This window comes from Filobasidium floriforme, assembly GCF_021052385.1.
Source record: "Filobasidium floriforme strain CBS 6241 chromosome Unknown HD553scaffold_10, whole genome shotgun sequence".
Lineage (NCBI taxonomy): Eukaryota > Fungi > Basidiomycota > Tremellomycetes > Filobasidiales > Filobasidiaceae > Filobasidium > Filobasidium floriforme.
In genome coordinates this window covers 727,653-741,039 of record NW_025763631.1, presented here as the reverse complement: position 1 = coordinate 741,039, position 13,387 = coordinate 727,653, and the positions used below count along the sequence as shown (strand labels likewise).

The 13,387-nt window shown below is 51.8% G+C and overlaps 4 protein-coding genes and 1 non-coding gene across 5 annotated transcripts; 3 read left to right on the top strand and 2 right to left on the bottom strand.

The window, feature by feature from the left end:
* Positions 1-1,224: 1,224 nt before the first annotated feature.
* Positions 1,225-2,980, top strand: HD553DRAFT_271730 (thioredoxin-like protein; the record flags this gene model as incomplete). Its single annotated transcript, XM_046177727.1, has 7 exons — positions 1,225-1,368; positions 1,460-1,473; positions 1,570-1,697; positions 1,781-1,859; positions 1,933-2,293; positions 2,375-2,673; positions 2,755-2,980. The coding sequence occupies 7 exons, from the start codon at positions 1,225-1,227 to the stop codon at positions 2,978-2,980; spliced, it is 1,251 nt and encodes a 416-aa protein (XP_046036932.1).
* Positions 2,981-4,233: 1,253 nt separating this feature from the next.
* On the top strand, positions 4,234-5,668 carry HD553DRAFT_26720 (P-loop containing nucleoside triphosphate hydrolase protein). Its single transcript, XM_046177514.1, has 3 exons — positions 4,234-4,648; positions 4,718-4,801; positions 4,894-5,668. The coding sequence occupies exons 1-3, from the start codon at positions 4,450-4,452 to the stop codon at positions 5,634-5,636; spliced, it is 1,026 nt and encodes a 341-aa protein (XP_046036931.1). The 5' UTR covers positions 4,234-4,449; the 3' UTR covers positions 5,637-5,668.
* Positions 5,669-5,700: 32 nt separating this feature from the next.
* On the bottom strand, positions 5,701-6,318 carry HD553DRAFT_271904 (uncharacterized protein; the record flags this gene model as incomplete). The annotated part of the gene is made up of 1 exon (XM_046177733.1): positions 5,701-6,318. The coding sequence occupies one exon, from the start codon at positions 6,316-6,318 to the stop codon at positions 5,701-5,703; it is 618 nt and encodes a 205-aa protein (XP_046036930.1).
* Positions 6,319-8,879: 2,561 nt separating this feature from the next.
* Positions 8,880-8,972, top strand: HD553DRAFT_t54. The gene has a single exon. It is a non-coding gene; the product is annotated as a tRNA-Leu (tRNA).
* Positions 8,973-9,861: 889 nt separating this feature from the next.
* Positions 9,862-13,189, bottom strand: HD553DRAFT_311053 (integral to plasma membrane protein). The gene is made up of 19 exons (XM_046179915.1): positions 12,498-13,189; positions 12,360-12,426; positions 12,251-12,283; positions 12,125-12,170; positions 12,014-12,031; positions 11,855-11,917; positions 11,764-11,773; positions 11,517-11,683; positions 11,353-11,442; positions 11,058-11,279; positions 10,918-10,992; positions 10,843-10,852; positions 10,760-10,770; positions 10,594-10,695; positions 10,433-10,529; positions 10,356-10,364; positions 10,224-10,288; positions 10,111-10,156; positions 9,862-10,047 (listed from the first exon to the last, which is right to left on the bottom strand). Exons 1-19 carry the CDS (start codon positions 12,968-12,970, stop codon positions 9,966-9,968), a joined length of 1,686 nt encoding a protein of 561 aa, XP_046036929.1. The 5' UTR covers positions 12,971-13,189; the 3' UTR covers positions 9,862-9,965.
* Between the last annotated feature and the right edge of the window lie 198 nt (positions 13,190-13,387).

Here is a 13,387-nt window from a genome sequence, read left to right as displayed (position 1 = left end):
CACAGCTTCGGCGATCACGCGGGACTTTTCCGGTGATGAACACAGCCAGGTAGGGCGAAACTACGAAGACGAGCTGGGGGGTTCGAGGCTACGAGCTATACGTTTCTCTTATATGATGTACCAACCAGATCTTCTTGCTACTTGAAGGCCTCTAGATGGAGGCGAATTTCCAAGCGTCACTTGTTCTTCATCCTTTCCCTCGACCCTTCCTTTGATCGTATTGTCCGTTGGTTCGGCGAAATCCGACTTCCTCTCACCGCGCGTTTCACCTCGCCTAGCCTGTCCTGCGCAGCCGGACGGGACTCACTACTACTGCGGAATCGATCGACGACATCTTTTCGGGTTTTCGGACGAAGACTGCGCATGACCCCCAGTTCATCAACAGGCTCTCTGCACTCCGGAATAAATGCATTCTTATTAACATCGGCCAAGGTGATTTGAGATGACGGAATATGAAGGCTCAGTAGGCTGCCGGCGAGGGATTAATGTAGTGGCGGTGCGTTCGGGGCCTGTCCTCGATTAATGAGAGATACAGTCGTGATGCGCTCGGCTGCTAACATGGTGGATCTCAAAATTCCACTGCACCATAGGCCGTTTAGACGTAGAACGAAGGTAGTATTGTAGAGGATGATTGCAGAGAAGGACGAAACCGGGCGATGCAGCGCTCATTGGCACCATCTCGATTGCGACAGGATTGATATTGGCAACAATCCTGGACGGGATAGGCTTGCGTATATTCAACTTGGCCGATAAGTTCCCGCACTGGGATCCCCCGTCCATCAGAGTGTCATATCGTATGCTGAATCGAGGGTTAGAACTCTTGTGATCGACAGATATGATTTAAAGCCGCCAAAACATCGCTTTTGACCCACAAGGGCGAGTGAATGGATAAGAGCGGATGGATGAACGATCAATCCTTGCTACGGGCATTGATGCAGGCCGCCTCCATGATATACCCATCTTCTGGTCGTCCAGCTTGAGACATTTATTGATTTTTCGATCCGGATGTCAGGGGTAGTGATGACGCGGCGGTTGACCCGAGTAGAATAAATGTCAGGTGACCTTTGGCTCGCTTACGCAAGCATTCCACGTCGTCACCCCCTTCACCCCGACCCTCACTCACCCATGATCGTTCGAAATTTCCCTGCATGTCATCGCATCTTCTGACCGAATTCATCCTTCTCCTGGTTGCAAGCATCAACAAGCAAGTTGAGACTCGACAAGATGCGCCTCCCTTCGATCCTTTTACCGCTCGTCACCCTCGCCTTCTCGGTAACCGCGAGCAAAGTCGTCGATCTCGATGGAGACAACTTTGATAAACTCGTTGGAGCTGGGAAGCCTGCTCTGGTAGAGTTCTTTGCGCCTTGGGTGAGCATCAACTCCGATTCTGAAGGTTATATACATATCCTGGGTGAGGAACGCTGACAGTTGTAGGAGATCGTCGCTTTTCGTATGGTAGTGTGGGCATTGCAAGTAAGCCCATGAACTCTGAAGGCTCGAATCGATTAGCAATCAACCCTAGATGCTTACCCCCGATCTCCCTTTGATCCTTGCTCTTCTTTCTTGCAGGAACCTCGCCCCCGTCTACGAACAACTCGCAGATGCGTTCCCTACCGGTAAAGTCCTGATCGCCAAGACGGACGCCGACGGTGCCGGCAAGTCTTTGGGAAAGAGGTTTGGCGTCAAGGGGTACCCCAGTGAGTCGAATGATCATGGATCCTGTGCAGCTTGTTAGGAAGATCATACTGATTCGATCTTGGTGCGCTTCTTATGACGATAGCTTTGAAGTGGTTTGGACCTGATGGAGGCGAACCGGTGGATTACGAAGGTGGAAGGGACCTCGACTCGTTGGCCAAGTTGTACGTACGATCTGTCCTCACCCTCCCCTCGTTCACAACCAAAGCTAAGTTCTTGTTCTTCCTCGGACTCCAGCGTCACTGAAAAGTCCGGTGTCAAGTCTTCCATCAAACCTCCCCCTCCTCCCGCCGCCCTCGAGGTCGACAACAAGAACTACCACCAACTCATCAGCAGCGGCAAAGACGTCCTCATCGCCTTTACCGCACCTTGGTGTGGACACTGCAAGTCCCTGAAGCCCGTCTACGAAAAGGTCGCCACGGCGTTCAAGAACGAGAAGAACGTCGTCGTCGCTCAGATGAACGCGGATGCCGATGAGAACAAGGAGATCGCTTCCGAGGTTGGTGTTCAGGGGTTCCCGACCATCAAGTTTTTCCCCAAGGATGGATCGGGGCCGGTCAACTATGCCAGCGCTAGGTCCGAGGAGGCGTTTGTCGAGGTGAGGCTGGGTTCTTTTGGCTATGATATACCGCAGCGGTAGCAGAGAGGACTAATCGTACCGCATTCCTCGTCAACCCAGTTCTTGAACGAAAAGGCCGGTACCCACCGAGCCGTCGGAGGTCGACTCTTGCCCACTGCCGGCAAGGTCTTGGCTCTCGACCAGCTCGCCTCCAAGTTCTTCAGCGCCGCGTCCTCCTCGGACCGATCGAGCATCCTCGAACAGGCCCAGGCTTACGTAGCCAAGTTGACGGGATCTGCCAAGACCGGAGCCGAGGACGTCGTCAAGCGGGCCAACGGGAGCGAGGGAGAGTACTACATCAAGGCTATGCAAAGGGTTGTTGAGAAGGGCGAGGATTGGTTGAGCAAGGAGACCACCAGGTGAGTCGGACAGACCCGAAGACGATCCGCTTGCGCGCTCCAACGCTAAACTTCGCGTCCTTACCTGGTACTTCTCCACAGGATCGGAAAACTCCTCCAATCCCCCTCGCTCGCCCCGGAAAAGCTCGACGAGCTCCAGAGGAAGAACAACATCCTCTCGGCCTTTGTCCACAGGAAGTTTGACGAGGCCGCCGATGCGCTCAGTGACGCTTCGTTGGACGACGTAGAGGAGGCCGTGAGGCACGCTACGGCTTCGGTCAAGGTTGCTGCTGGACAGGCTACCGATCGGGTCAAGCAGGAGCTCTAGATATGGAGATTGTGCAAGTTTCTGTCGAATCAGATAAAACATCAGACGTGTAGACTAGGTCTTTTCCACGAGGTCTGGTCTATATGAAATGTTACCAATTTGCCCTTCGAGTGGAGTTTGTACAGGGGCGATAGATGCAAAAGCGGGCAGGATGGGTTCAATCAATCGATCTAAGGGCATCAAGAACAAGCTGTGGGGCGCTTGAGACGAGTTTTGGCAAAACCGGAGCTTTGACCTGTCAACCCTTGTATCGCTGATGCCATTAGCAGACTTCGATTTCGTTCAGGAAGCCGACCGCTTTGGGTGGTAAAGACCCATCTTCTTGTCTGAGCCTGAACTTGACTCCCCGTCTGCCTGCCCACACGAGGACGACACACCGCACCCGCTAACAATGATTGTGCAGGATGGGACAGTTCCCTCTTCAGGGAATGCTTGGCCCGGTAAATCGAGCCGAGGTCAGATTCGAAAAGTCTATGGTGGTACACAATGACGAATTGGACCTACATTCCCATGATCCTCTAGCTCATGGTTTGACGTCCTCGGCAATGATTGCCATGGGATTTGGTGATTTTGGAGGCGAGTAAAAAGGTCTAGAACCACGACAATGATGCAAAAGGCTGATGAAACGTGTCTGGTGTGTAGGTTATCAGTATGCCTCAACTGCAGGCTCATTGTACCAAACAGAGCTGAATGTTCCTTGCCTTTTGCAACTGTAATCTGGACATTTGCTGGTATTTCTAGATGATGCACTTGCCGTCGTGACCGCTGGAGACGAGCTGGTGGTTCGGCCTGGTTCTAGCGTCAAGGTAAGTTAGGAACCTTTTTGCTAGATCACATTGTCTCATCGGCCAACAACCACTGTGTGTTTCTTGCCCCAGATTTACTCGATTGAACCTGCTATCCTTGACGTGAGGGGGTTCTTGGACTATCGCTGTATGCATTCGCTAGTACCACCTCTGATCAAACGCTCGACCTGACCATATCCCCAACTTGCAAATTCTCCAAGCAATCGCACAAATGTGAAAGAAACTTCCTCAGCTCTCGTTCCCGTTTCCGCCGACTATCCCGTCGACTCCCTCAACCTAGAAAGCGACCGCCCCCAGCTCGAAAGCACACAAACGAAAACGACAAATTAGCTCGCCAAGCCAATCACCTACACCTCAAAATGCTCAAATCGTGGGCATCTCCAGGTCTGTGTACCTGTGTTGCGCTGAGTTGGATACTTACTCGCTCTATTGTCATTTTGTCGTCTTCTGCCCGTAGTGTATAATGCAGGTGATGGGACTGACCAGATCATCCGGAGTTGCTCATCTGAACGGTACATCTCTTCGGACCGGCGATGGCCGAAAGGTCCAACTCGAGAGGTCACGGGCATATCCAGGTTATGCATAGCATGGTATACAGTCCTCAACGATCAACGACGATAGGGCCACTGATACTGCTCCTGACTCTTGAGATACACCACCGCTATGTCGGACAAGCTTCCTACCTCACAATTGGCACCGGAGGAGACCTCCTCCTCGACGAGCTACAAGTCAAGACTGATCGCCCGGTTTGTTCTCGAACACAACCCGCACCTGCTCGATGGATCTCAACGGAATGTACAGCGGAAATCAGGGAAGCTACAGCCACCAGTCATGCTGTCTATGCAAGGTCCCCAAGGAGCCGGTGAGTGGGCTGGACTTGCTGATTGTGAGGGTTGCGAGTTTAGCTTACAAGAACGATGTTTTGTGGCAGGCAAGAGCACCTTAGCGGCTAGCCTACAGGCTTTGTTACAAGATCAGCCTTACGGTCTTAATGTCGCCGTCGTCTCTCTCGACGGTCAGTTCATCGTTCTGCCTTCGTCACCTTGCAGAAGCCATCCTGATCTGGCATTGCTACGCTCGAACACTGTATCTTGGCGTCGTAATCAGATTTCTATCTGACCCACCAAGGCCTGGTCGACCTAGCCGACGAACACCCGGAGAACAAGCTCTTACATGGACGAGGTCAACCGGGGACACATGATGTGCCTCTGTTGAAAAATACATTACGAGCGATCTCTCACATAAATGACAGCGACAACGATCTGTCGACGACAACAACGACATCGTCACGGACGGTGAATCTTCCCGTGTTCGACAAGAGCCTCTTCAATGGCCAAGGGGACCGAGCCCCGCTATCCATCCAGATCGAAGGTCCGTTGGATATCTTCATCCTAGAAGGCTGGAGCCTCGGATTCCGACCTCTTCCCCCTGCCACCCTAGAATCATACCACGCTCAGCCCTCACCCATCCCTCCTCCATCCCGCCCACCGCCGTACAAGATGCACGACCATCCCCTAGCCGCCATCATCCAGATAAATGCCAACCTCCGAACCATCTCTCAGGAAGTCTACCCGTTTTTCCCGTTACACGTCGTCATCCGTCCGAGGTCTTACGACTACGTCTACGCGTGGCGGTTGGAACAAGAAAGACAGATGAAGGCGTTGAATGGGGGAAGGGGGATGGAGGATGAGGAGGTGAGGAGGTTTGTGGATCGGTACATGCCGGCGTATGAGGTCTGGGGGAACGAGGCGTTGAGGGCGGGTTTGGAAGCTGAGGAAGGAGAAGAGGCGGGAGGGAGAGAGGTTTTGGAGTTGGTCTTTGATGAGGAGAGGAGGGTCGTCCAAAGTTGATCCTGGCCCTGTTCCTCGTCTTGCTGGTTGTAACCGTCACTTGATGTGCTGAGAAATGCTACGGCTACCCTTGTCTACCGGCCCACCACCCCTTGCCATAACTGACTAACAGCTCCTCCCCCTTCCCTACCCCTTTCCCCAAAGTCCATACTTCCATCCCGATCCACCCGTTCGAATCGACGGCTTCTACGAATTGACAATTCGGAGCCGACCCGATCCCGCGGTAGTCGTTGACGAACCTCCCTGCATTGCCAGACTTGGCTGCGTCTAGAGCGATGTCTATCGTAGCGTCTACTTCTGTGGAGTCTTCGTCTCGAATTCGGAGGACTGAGAGGTCGTAGTCGCTCTCCGGGTGTGGGCGGGTATGATATACCCCGAGGTAGCTGAGAACTTTGGTACGCGGTTCAATCTTTTTGAGGGCGACCAGTCCGAGCTGCCCGAAAGCCGGGTGAGAAGGTTCGGTGATCTTCTTGATCTTGATCAATTCTTTAGGGAAAGGTTGAGATTGAGGTTGTTTTGACGAAGCTGCGACTTTTGAAGAAGCAGCCGAATCGTTGCTCGACGGGGTAAGGAGAGGTAGTCGAGCTCGTTCGAACGTCGGGGAGAGCCGGGAACGGGTGAGGTAGGTCACGCCCGCTGGCCAGCCGGGCGGAGGAGCGGCATCATGATTGAGTACCGGCATTTCATCGGTAGCCCTATGCTATATACCTTTGCTGTGGAGGTAGTGAATGTTACGTATGCTCGAGATGATCGGAGTTGTACGTCTCCCCGTCGAGGGTCATAGGGTCATATCGATATTTTAGAGTTTACTGTATGAGCGATTACGAGAGGGATCGGCTAGATCCGAAGCGGCGTGGCGAAGAGCGCGATCGATTGCCGAGAGCTGCTTTCTAAGAATCTAGATCTCTCGAAAGCGTCTGGTCAACGAAATCTCCATTAGATGTAGGCAACAAACTTTTCGTGCAACGATGTATCTGAATAGGGTGGTACGATACAAGCTGACAAGACAATTCGACTACGCTACAGAGGGTGCCAACGCATTGTCAGGGGAAGCGGGTTTGGCAATGCACGAGACCAAGTATTTCATGTCCAGATCCTTCAGCTCTATTTTCACGGACGAGCCCCATAGGACGGAGAAGATAGCAAAAATTAGACGTTCCGCAGCTTCGGCTTGCAAGACCTTGTCATAATGCTTCTTTGCCCCGTCAACCGCTTCTTGAATTTCGGCGCGTTCCTCAACCGGAACGCCTGACTTCCAGTCGTGCTCCCCGTCCAGAGCTTTACACTCTGCTACGATCTGCGACTGAACCAAAATCCGGATGGTTTCGAGAGAACTGGAATTCGGGTTCTCTAGATTGTTGAGTATCTCGATGTGTTCCCTGAATGATGCTGCTACATCAGCCCATGAACACTCCAGCCGGTCATCTTCGTCGTCAGAACCGGAAGCTTGAGACGTAGTCGGCGATTGCGATTGTCTGTCTGCAGCGGTCGCGCCGGTCTCGTTCCCACTGCTTTGAGAGGGGGGTTGGGGCGAAGACATGAAGACAGCTGGAAGTCTGATGATCTTGCGATGAACGAAAGTCAGGAAATCAAGATGAAGAGAGGAAGAAATGAGGAAAGCCGCTTTCTAGCTGCGCTGCCTGTATATATATGCTATCGCGATGCCGAGCAGGAGCAGGCATATTCAGACACTTGTGATGATGACAACATCAATGCAGGGTTCTCCAGGAGAAAGTTGAAAGGAAGTTGTGTGAGACGTCCAACCTGGCAAGTCACACGCGCGTGTCTACGAGTCCCGCGCCGGGTAGTTTTGTGCGACGCGCTGCCTTACTCGACATCAAATCATATTACTCTCGCTTCCTGTATAGGTTCAGCTTTCGATTCCAATCTGTAGGTCATATTTGCATAGGCTGTATATATCATCCTCATCGACTTGGCTACGAGACTACAGGGGGAGCTGGGGCGGCGTCAGTCCCGGTGGCAAAAGCTGTTCGCATCAATTCTTCCAGATTGAGTTCGTCAACATGGAAATCTTGCGGATGTTGACGAAAGGCTTGTGATATGGCATACACTAACCGTATCACATTGAAATCGCCTGGGTATTCGTACTCGGGGCGCATTGAAGCCCGCTCGATTGCCCTTGCAACCTGCATGTGTATGAGGGGATCCAAACCACTCGACAGAAGCACCACTTCTTCATGGCGAGTCGGGACTGTTTGGAGTTTCGAAGCAATTCGATCATATAGTCCCTGCCGTCTGCTTAGTATGGCGACGCGTCCACGTTCCAGGAGCTGCTTTCTTTCTCCCTGGTACTTGTCCATGACGATTTGGATCGCGGCTGCTTGCTCAAGTAAAGACCACTTGGAATCGACGCTCAGATCCCCGCTACCTTCACCTCCCGTCAGGCTAGGTAGTGTGATCTCCATCAGCTGTTTCCGCTCTCCAATGTTTCCCTCGGCTGTCCTCGCAGCCCCCAAAACAGTAAGATTCCGCCCGGCCAGGGTCGACCCAAGAGATCCTGGATCGATAATGCTTGTTCCGTCCGTGAGTTGATCAGGAACGGTTGCGATACTGGGAGGAGGAGAAGGACTAAGGAATGGCATGGTGTTGATTGAGTTCTGCTGGATGTCGGGCACGGGAAGAACTTGCAATGCAGTTGGCGGAGGATCTCCCTCGCTTTTACTGCCTGTATAGCTGGTTATAAGCGTTTTGCGTCCAGCAGAGAAGAAGCGTATGTTGAACATTCTCGCGGTAGATACAGCGTTCTCCAGGAGGCGATATGAAAGGAGGCTTGGCTTGATAGCCTTCCGGCTTCCAGGCTTGGTACACCGATACCAATAGAACCAAGTTGGATAATGCCCGAGGCGCTATCTCATCCGCGTCTCTCGTATCAATCAACGATATCCGTCAGGTGTCTATCGGAGCCATCGTTCCAAGTCAGCATGTAAGGAATCGATTCCGAGCAACATAACATAGACACGCCGAGAGTCGAGCTTCTTACACAGCGCAGACATGCCGTTTCATGGTACTTGCGGTAATGGGCCCCGCGCGTGCGTTGAAGCATGAAGCGCGTTGTCGCTGATTTACTTAAAACATCGGTACAGGGAGAACATATCACTCCTAATACACTGCCCAAGCACAGAACCGCCAACGACTGGTCCTCTACAGTTGCTGAATCCACCACGATGTTCTTGTAAATAGGTATACAGGTCATTTTTTATTTTTACGAGAACTAAACATCTGGGTGACTTGGGAGAGTGGTCTAATCCGCCGTGTTAAGGTTAATCACCAATTCCGCGGTCCTTCGGGGCGTGAGTTCGAATCTCACAGTCATCAAGACGCTGTTCTTTTTGCCTTGTTGCGGAGTTCATTTACTTGGTTGTGTTCGAGAACTGCAACGACCCGTCTTTTTGGCCGGGATGGCGCGTAAAGGGGTTTTCAGGGAGTCTACGGTTTAGGTTTGAGGCGCTGGCGCGGCAGACGCGCGCGCGAGTGCGCTGACCTGCATCCTGCATGCTGAGGATCTTGGTCAATAGGTTCCCATCCACCAATCAACATGGCTCGATGCAAGTCCTCGGGTGGGGTCTTCGCTTCTCCCTTCCATATGACCTTCTTTTCACACATCACTTCGTTGATAGTCCTCGGAACCTTTTTCCCTTCATTGTGAGAAATACCGTCGTTGTATTGTTGGGGCATTTCGTATGACTCTAGATGAGAAATTATCAGCTTGTGATGCAAGGAACGGCAAGAAATCACTGAAATCCCCCTTCACATCGGCCTCGATATATGAGCCGCCTGACTCCCTCTCACAAGGCTTGATTGCGCCATCATTTGCCTCTCTCTAGAACAAAACAAGTTGGCGATGAAATCACATGACGTCGATCTTGCAAACACCAAAGGCCTTGAACGACATGTCTTGTCCGAGTAACAGTGGGTGTCATGCGACTCCGTTATTTCCAAGATGAATGGCGACAAGATATCCTTAGATCATGTCTACCTCTATCCAGCCCTGCGCCTGTCCAGAAAACTCCGGGTATTTCATTTCTATAGACATACCTCGTCCTAATCCGATTCCAAGATTTTCAGCCCGATCCTTTCCCCGAATCGCCCCTACTCGAAAACAAGGAGTACGACAACGTCTGTGGAAATACTTGAGTATCAGCACCTCAGATATGAGGCCTGCGGGCAGAACTGCGCCTTTTTGAAGATGTCCGCGCATTATGAACACTAGCAAACGTCGCCATTAAATGACCATTGAATCCTAAATCATTGACTACATGGTAATTATAAGCGTCAAGATAATTCGAGGGAGACACAGTTCCCGATTGCCTAAGGTCCGATGGGCTGAACGACCTGGGGGTAGTTCTGTCGAATCTCCTCGAACAGACCAGGGGATCGCTCTTGCAAGACGCTGTACAGATATCCCGGGTCAGCCGGTGTGAGTCTTGTCGGATCGAATCGCGACATTGCTTACTATGGATCTTCTCCCAGACCGACAAAGATGGTGGATACGCCCGATTCTGCTCGGTGTCAAGGTAAAAAATTACTAACTTGACAAAAGGACTGCTGCGAACGATAAGAACATACCGATAGCCGATGCCAGAGCCAAAGCCGCGTTGATGCCGATAAGGGCAGCGAAGAGCATGACAGGTCTGTATGGTTGGATGAATTTAGTATGCTGTTCGACTACTTGAGGGCTGAAATTCTGCTGCAGCTCACGCTGTATATCTGTATACGGGGGAATGGCATCACTATCAGATACGTTTGCAAGTGGATCTGCGTCGGAAAAGACTCACTCTCCGTTCCTATTGTAAGCCGGATCCGTGTAGCGCAAGTACAAGTAGGCAAACAGAGCCGTCAGAAGACCGACGATGTAAGCACCGAAAGTCAAGGCTATTCAAAGCGGAATCCTTCATCAGCGCCTGGGGCAATATCGCTGTCATCCCGTGGGGCTCACTAATCGAGATCAAGTTGTCATTGACCAGCGCGTCGATGCCTCGGTGCTTGAGCAGCCTCCATGCGTCCTTGGCGGCGGGTATATAGCTCTTCCCGTACAGAGCTGCGAGAGCAAGTGCTATGATCAGTCCCGACCCTGGCCATATTAAAATGGGAAGTGAGCTTACCAATCTCAATGCTTTTGTAAGGCCGATCAATCAGGCTAAGGTCAGCAAAGGTCGAACCGTAAGAACGTTTGCTTGTTGCTCACTATGCGTATTCTGTACAGTTGTAGGATGTCCGTTAGCCAATAATCATCGTAAAGCGAAAGATGCGAGTTGCTCACTGTTGAAGTATTGGACCAGCGAGCTGACACACGAAACACAGCAAGCCGCGATACACGCAAAGATGGCGCTGATAGCTATATTACACTCTCGGCGTAAGCAACACCAACTGTTCCAATTCGTTCCCTGCAGTTCGGCTTACCATCTCCCTCCGCAGCCTCCTGGCGGCTAATAACGTTCAACAGCTGCTTCAGAATCTCCAAGACGGTAACGATCAGAGACCCGAAAGCGACCGATCCGAGCGAAGTGGTCGCAGCCCTTCCAAAGGCCTTGGAGTTGGCGCCCTTGAGTTGGGGAGCGTTGGGACCGTTGTAGTACCATTGTCCGTAAACACCTCCAGCGAGGGTCATCAAGGTGACGGCGGCTGTGGGCAAGTCACCCCGTCAGGATCAAGGAAAGACAAAATAGAGAGACAAAAGAGAATAAATAGCTCTTACCGATGACCTGGCTGACCCAAATATAGGCAAAGGTCAGGTAAAAGATCAACCCGGCGACCTTTCCGCTCGAGCACGAGTTGGTCGCACAAGCTGGAAAAGATGATCAGAAGATGAATCCATCGTCAACCACCACTCCTCTCGTTCAGCCAAAACATCGTACTCACAAGGGTTACCCGGCGTCCACGTAACATAGACAGCGATCGCAGCAAAGCTGTAAAATACGCTAAAGGCCGTCTGCACGATCAAGCTGATCATGACTACGGCGTAGACCGAGGGGTGATGCTTGCTGACGTCGATGATCGTCTGGAGCATGATCCTCGCCAGAGGGATTCTGGACGCAGCGCGATAAATGCGCAGTCAGTAAGCTATAGGGCAGGTTGTGTCGCCGAGTCAAGAAAACTGAAGGCTTACCGCTTGCGCACTGGAAAGTAAAGAACCGGTCTCGTTAGCGGAAGATCCCTTATACCAATCTAGTTTCGATCGTTTTCGAGCTGAAACTCACTGAAAAAATAGGATAGTATGCTGACGATCGAGATGACCAGAAAGATGATCGCTCCAGACCAGTCTGTATTCGACGACAATAAGACATATTGCTGTCAACACCCCGTCCTTGTTTTCAAGATTCTCAGTGCCGGACTCTCAACAGGACGTATAGACGTACACTTTTGAGTGAAGTAGTCTGATCATAAGGGAAAAGCAGAGGAAGAAGCCGTATTTAGCTGTCAAGCTCCGCGAAAGGATTTCCGATCATTTCAGTCGAGCAGTGACTTACATACGCAAACTCCAATATTGAGCAAGACGGACAAGGCGAGCGTGATCTGATTCCAGGTTCCATAATTCACAAGATCAGTTACGATCCTGTTCCAGCTTGTGGTCGCAAGGCAGAGAGAGAGCTCACCTCGATAAGAGCTTTTGTGAAAGTCCTGACGATCTATCGGGAGCGAAGTCGTGGGAGTAAGTCAGCGCGAGTCTCGTCAAGTCGACTTCGACCTGAAAAGGCTACTTACGAGCAGGTATACGGCAGAGAGGACGAGGGCGAGGGCGGCGGCCATGATAAGGAGGTAGACGGTATGGCTGATGAACACGAATGTGAACAAGTTAACTCTACGTCAGCGTACCCAAAGACATGGTATACCTGGACTGACTAGTTCAACGACGTCGAGATTCCCGTCCCACCCTCACTTCCATCGCCAAACCCTCCATTCCCTCCGTTATACTTGACAAACTGCCTGATAGCCAATGCAGCTACGACGATCATCCCCGCGAACACGGCGAGGAAGAGGATCAAGAAGATCGGATCGTTGAGTTTCTTATTGGGCTTGAACCTCCCTTCCGCCTGAGCCGGGTTGGCCTTTCCTGCGATGTCCGGGTTCATGTTGGCAGCGTACTGAGGTTCGGCGTAAGGTTGAGAGGAATGCATGGCGGCTACGGGCGGTACCGAGTTGTTGTTAGGGGGCATGTACTGCTGGCCATTCTGCGGGTAATTCTGAGGAGGAGGAGCATAGTACTGTTGTCCCTGTTGCTGTTGCTGGCCATAGTTGTTGTACCCTCCTCCGTTGGGCATTTCCTGATATCCCTTCTGGCCGCTCTGGCCGTTGTAATATTGCGCGGCGGACATTCTTGGCGCAGACCTGGTCAGGCAGGGAGAGAGATGGGATGGGAGGTATCGCCGTGGAAAAAACTATTGAGCTATGAGGTATTATAAGTGACCAGAGTATTCAGAGAAATGGAATATGGTATATCGTAAGGATCAAAGGGTATGGGACGGCAAAAGGTCAGCCCTCATGCCCTCCTGCGCCGATTGCCTATTGCCATCCATATCGATCCTCATCATTTTCTCTCTCTCTCTCTCCCTCTCCTCCTCCCTTGCTGCCCCCTCTTCAATAACAATCGATCGCGCGGAATTCCATTTATGGACTGCGGGAACGGAAACAAATTCGGATGTAAATAACCGATCGTCATTCCTTCTCCTCCTCCTGGCCCTTCCGCTGCTGACATTCCTGCTTGCCCTGATCGGATGCTTATTCTGTGTTGA